The sequence below is a fragment of the Brachyhypopomus gauderio genome, chromosome 1 (assembly GCF_052324685.1).
Source record: "Brachyhypopomus gauderio isolate BG-103 chromosome 1, BGAUD_0.2, whole genome shotgun sequence".
NCBI lineage: Eukaryota > Metazoa > Chordata > Actinopteri > Gymnotiformes > Hypopomidae > Brachyhypopomus > Brachyhypopomus gauderio.
In genome coordinates, this window is record NC_135211.1 from 15,507,808 (window position 1) to 15,513,690 (window position 5,883).

Below are 5,883 nucleotides of genomic sequence, written 5' to 3' on the forward strand. Positions count from 1 at the left end.
TTTTAGGAACAGCACTCAGTCCCTCTCCCAGAATAATTAGCTGCACCTGCCTCTCATCTGCCACGCCCTCTCCCCTAGCTACTTGAACATCAGTATCACACTTCCTGGTTGGGAAATATTGCCGACTCATGCTGCATACTGAGCATTCTCACTGCCTAAACCTCCTGTACCTCCCGGACTCTATTCTCCCTGGTGCTACTCGCCTCTGGCATTTATTCCTTACTGAATAAAAGCGGCGTTATTCCGCATTTGGTTCCTTCTCTGCCTGGTCATGCAATGATGAGTTACTGGAAAGACAATAAAATTCCTGTTTGATTATCTTGTATTGTCCATCTTTTAATATATAAAAAACAATTTAAAGAGGTTATAGAAACCTCTGTTTCTATAAAGAGAAATCTAACATTATAGATCACTGACATCACTCATAGAGGATATTTTTCACTCCATGAAAATAATTCAAAATAAATTCTTGAATTCTAGTACATTGATTCATGTGGATGTTCAAGGATCTCTGATCACTAGAATGATCAGTAGAATATCTTCACTAATTTTGCTGTTATTTAATAACAAAAACAATAACATGTTGTTGATGTCATTTTTATTGACCACACCTTAGTCAAAATCATCTGGAGGAACAATACTTAGATATATGCTTATTACACTTGATTGTGTCTAGATAACATATTGTTAATTCAGTCTCATGCTGTGAAAAGCATGCTGTGCAAAATTAAGGTGTCATTTGTCACACCCGCTGAGGGCAACTCCACATCTCACCACAAGAGGCCGCTGTCACCAGAGATTTAAGTTCCCCTTCCCTGGTGGGTCATCCTCTCGTCTGAGCTGTTTTTTCCTAATTCAAGTTGTCCAGTGTATATTAGGCTCTCACTCTCTCTTCAGTTCATGGTGAAGTCTTGCACTGACCTTCTAGTTTGTAATTCTGAGTGTTTGTTGATTACAGTCTGCCGGTCCCTGATATCTGCTTTGTGCTTGCGGTTCTGGTGTTCTCCCTATTTGTCTGCCTGGATATGTTTGTGCTCGCTGTGTTTTCACCCTCTGACCCTGGATTACTATCCTGGGCTTCTGCATGTGTTTGCTGCTCTCTTCCTTTCAGATGAAGTGCTGCTCTCGGTTCCTCACACTCCTCTTAGACATGCTGGATTACTGGCAGTAAGCTGCTTTCTCAGCTAAAGGGGAGTTGGGCATCCTTCAGTGGGTTTATGCATTTATGGGTTTGTCTTTCCTTTCTCTTTTCCTTCTTCTTCTTCTTCTTATTATTATTAAAGTCAGAGGTGGTATAAAACATCTATGAAATGAAGCTGTTTGTAGTTAGCAACATGATAAATGTTCACCAGTCACAGGAATGTGTGTTATTATTACAAAATTAACCACTAAAGGGTTTGACAATGGTACGAGTTCAAATGCACTCACAGTTTGGCTGTTAATTTGAGATAAACCATCACATTCTTTGAAGTTTGTTAAGGACTGCTCCAGGGATAGTTAATGTCCTCTGTCTATTAACTACCAATATGTATGAACATGATATGACACTGAACATGACCAAGGGCTTAATATTCTATTTATTTGAAGGTTTTCTGGAATTGTTTTTATAATTACGTAGTCAGTAAAGCACGGCCAACAGCAGCAGAGAGCCCTCTCAACAGGGCAGTCATATTTCTCCTCTCATCATCTCCTGCTGCTTAACAACTGGATCGGTGACTTCTTCTCATTTCCTGAAAGATGAATAAACAGATCAAATCATCAAAACCCTTCATTAATAAGGCAATTCAATATTTGTTACACACCTCCACACAACTGTATGACTTAAGACCAGAATTCTCCCTCTTTTCTCCCTCGCAAATTACTGCATAGTGAACCTGATTCTTTATTACTCTATGAAGTAATTAGGAGTGAATATGGTACTCACAGCACATGTAGAGTCTGTTGAGTCTGGTGATGTCATTCTGACTCATCTGCGTTGCCTGGCCAATGGCTACATTGCTGTTGGGGATGGGGACCATAGTGGGCTGACCATTCTTAGAGAAAGCAGTTCTGAAACGACAAATAACAATCAATTCATACAAAGGTGGGACAAAGGCATTTCTGAGTCATTCTTTTACTCTTTAGTCTTAATTGCATAATCATACATGGGATCGATTGATTTTAACCCTAATTAATTTTCATTCCCTTATTTACTTTTATTGCCCTATGTTAGCCATTTTTAATTACTATTCACCAAGTCTGTGTATTGGGTACCTTGTAGTGCTAGCAGACGACCACCAGAGGGAAGCAATGAGCCAGCAAACAATCAGGAGCTTGTTAGCCTGATTTACGTCAGGTTCGCAAAGTTCTGTCTTTGGGAGGTCTTGGTGTATGCTACATGCAGACAGGTTTTGCTAAACGGTAAACGGTAAACAGTAAACTGTGAGGGACTGTGTTGCTTGTGTGTCTCTTAAGTTGTCCTTTCCAAGGAATTTTTCCTTCAGTCATTGAAGTTGTTTAGCTGTCTGTTTTCCTGTCAGCCACCTCCACCTCTCTAGTAGCTCTAGGGTGCCTGCCAAGACCTCTAGTCTGGTGTGGAACTAGACTTGATTCATGGATGTGGCTAAACCATGAGGACCTTTTAGTTAGACTGTTTCCTTTGTGTGTGACCGAGACCTTGGTCCACCTGTAAAGCCATCCTGTTTCTGGTTGAGCCACCTGAGCCTCACTTCTCCACCAGGCACTCTTCCTAGCCTTGAGCAATACTCACATGCTGCTTGAGTCCCGGGTTTGAATCCTTGTTCAGTTAAACCCCAGTATGTTGGGTTTTCCTCAGTTTGGGTTTTTAACTCTTTCTGTTGTCCTCTTCCTTGTTCCACCTCATCAACATTTCGGTCCTGGTTGGAGGGTTTTTATCCCACTGAGAAACCCCTAGGGGTGCAGCACCGATGGGCTTTCTTACCCCAGTTTGCCCCCGTGGTCCTGACGTCCCATTTCAGACTCATTGTTTCACAGTCTTAAATATTGTCAAATCAAGAGTTCTAATGAAGCCTTGAGTCAAACATTTATAAATACTATATCACTGCCATATAAGACGCTGTTTCCTGACATGCTAAGATGCTAAGGTGGACGTATGAGAAATGTTTTACACTTCTGAACATTTTACATGTACACTCCTGAAACTACTGCTTGTCAAAACATGTTTTACATATTCAAACAGTCATCTGACCAATCTGAGACACACTGCTCACTGCTTTGAGGAGGATATTGGTATCACTTAAAGTAATTAAACAGATTAAATATAGATAACATTATATAATGCAGTATTCAGTACCCCAGCCTGCTGGGAGCTGTTGTGCTCTTAAGCCCTGTTGAAAGTCATTTGTAGTTTTATACTGTAGATACATCCACAATCTGAGCACGCAGGCACTGTGCATGGGACACGTGAACACAGGGTCAACAGAACGGAGTACTGGACCTGTGGTACTGCATGACAGAATTGTAGTCATAGGACGTCCCCTGATTCAGAGTGTTGATCTTGTCAAAGTTGTACTTCATATCTGTTGTGAAAAAAAATAAAATAATGGTCAAACTATAGAAAAATTTAACCCTTCCAAAGAATTAGAGACATACATGCGCACACTCACACACACACACACACACACACACACACACACACACACACACACACACACACACACATTATGTCTCTTATTTAATCACTCTTCAAACTTTCAAATTTGGACTTACTATCAATAATGTTCTCCCAGACAACACGGATGTGGTTGTCACGGTCATTGCGTGTCTGTTCGTGGTTGAAGCCCAGAGCATGGAGCAGCTCGTGCTGGACGGTGTTGTGGTAGATACAGCCGTTGCGGTCCAGAGACACTGTCTGGGCATAACCACGGCGACCCACATAAGAGTAGCATCTGTCAAAGTGACAAAGAGTGAAACTTCACAATAATTTTCTTTGTTTCTTTGTTGAAACTTTGTTTTGTGTTCTACCAAGAATAATGATTATCTGAAATAAGGTTGAATAAAAAACACTCTAAAAATGACAGATATAGTTATAATTAAAAATCTAAACATTTAAATATTTTTCTAAATGATTAAATCATCATTCTGGATCTGATTTTAGGTCTTTACTGGTTCCTTATTATTCAGAGTCTTGATCAGGTTTCCTGGTCTTAATGCTGGTGGTCTCCACTCCTGTGATACTTACCCACTGCGAGACTCAATGCTGAGGTAGTCTCTCTCGTTGGAGCGGGGGTAGAAGCGGATGCAGGACACAGAGGAGAAAGAGTCCAGACCACGCTGGATAACCTGCAGCTCACGAGAGGCTGAGGGCACGAAGGACACAGATTACAATTAGGACAGACTAGAATTATAATAGAATTACTTTTTTCCAAACTGAAACAGGAAAGAAACTCTACCTCAAATAATGTCAATTGAAATCACTTTATATCGGTTCTAAAATAGGAGAAGACCTTAAAGATACATGATACCCTGTACTACAATTAGAATAAGTATGATCATATATAATCTAGCATTGCTAATATGTTTATTAATCCAAACTGACATAGAAAGAGTTATTATGTCCCTCACAAAGTAAATGCACAAAGAAAATGTTAAAGAGTTGTGAGGACATATGGTGCATTTGCGTACAGACGTACAGAAGTGGTTGGCGATGACGTAGGGCACGTAGACTACACCGTCAGTGGCCTTGGGCCACATGCAGCCTTGGGCGGTGCAGGGGTCAGCGTTCCTCTCATCGTTTTCATCATCAACTGCAATGTCTCCAATAACCTTTGGCTCATCTGCATCACGAACTAACACACACAACAGAAAGAATATATAAAACCTCATTTAATGTGTGTGTGTGGGGGGGGGCAAGATTAGAAAATGAATGCTATGACTGTACTGAGAGGAATATCAGAAACTGTACAAAAGATAATGTGATGTTATACATGTTATTAAAATATGTCATGGATAGTCATGAAACACTACAATACGCTTGGCAGTCTTTAAAAACTATGTGTAAGTGTGTGTGTGTGTGTGTGTGTGTGTGTGTGTGTGTGTGTGTGTGTGTGCGTGCATGTGTGCGTGTGTGTGTCCACACCGATGCCATTGTTAGCTCTTTCCAGCAGCTCTCCCACAGACAACACTAAAAGTGAATAAATTAATAAAATAAGTATCTCATACAACTAAAAAAACATTTTATAAATATGCATTAAAAAAACTCGATTATTGACTTACCAGGCTACACACCAGCCATGTGAACACAGATGACAGACATGATAGAGTCTCGTTATAAAAGAGTAATGTGCATGTGCTTTGAAACTTTGAAATGGTGTGTGTGTGTGTGTGTGTGTGTGTGTGTGTGTGTGTGTGTGTGTGTGTGTGTATCTCACCTCCTCCTCAGCTCTAACAGAGAAGACCAGCAAAAGGGTCACAAGACCCACTGTCACTTTGTACATCATTGCTAGACACCTGCTGGAGGAAGCAGTCCATGGTTGTATATTACACATCGGTTAGGCTACTGTTTCAAGGTTCACAAACAACTATGGAGCCATTTGCCATTTAATGTGCCTTGCCATGAACGTGAGGCAAACAGACCAATCAGAGAGGCATAATCAGGTAAGCTCAACCAAGCAGGAAAAAAAGCGTCAAGTGCTTCATGGCTGACCAGTGTGATCAAGTGTCACTGTGCTGGAATAGAATTTGAGTGCCCACTTGCTTACCATTTGAGAGACTTGGTTACCACTTGAGTGGCTTTGTTACTTTTGTGTTATGAATTTCTAGTATTAATCACCGGTTTTCAGCAACAGCAGTGTTTGGGTATTTATATCCCTTTACCCAAGTTAATGGAAGTCACAACAGAAGACCTTACCTCAACACCCCCAA

The 5,883-nt window shown here is 40.7% G+C and overlaps 1 protein-coding gene across 1 annotated transcript; it reads right to left on the reverse strand.

Moving 5' to 3' along the window:
• Positions 1-1,576: 1,576 nt before the first annotated feature.
• LOC143509950 (low choriolytic enzyme-like) lies at positions 1,577-5,883 on the reverse strand. Its single transcript, XM_076998874.1, has 10 exons — positions 5,870-5,883; positions 5,391-5,472; positions 5,274-5,283; positions 5,099-5,143; positions 4,653-4,808; positions 4,202-4,319; positions 3,730-3,908; positions 3,458-3,539; positions 1,925-2,049; positions 1,577-1,730 (listed from the first exon to the last, which is right to left on the reverse strand). Coding segments are annotated over exons 2-10 (786 nt in total). The 5' UTR covers positions 5,460-5,472; positions 5,870-5,883; the 3' UTR covers positions 1,577-1,728.

Coding starts and splice junctions, on each gene's coding strand:
- LOC143509950 (XM_076998874.1), bottom strand. CDS start 5,459: ATGATGTACAAAGTGACAGTGGGTCTTGTGACCCTTTTGCTGGTCTTC. Junction 3,909..4,201: donor AGCATTGAGTCTCGCAGTGG/GTAAGTATCACA, acceptor TCACTTTGACAG/ATGCTACTCTTATGTGGGTC. Junction 3,540..3,729: donor CTGGGAGAACATTATTGATA/GTAAGTCCAAAT, acceptor TTTTCACAACAG/ATATGAAGTACAACTTTGAC.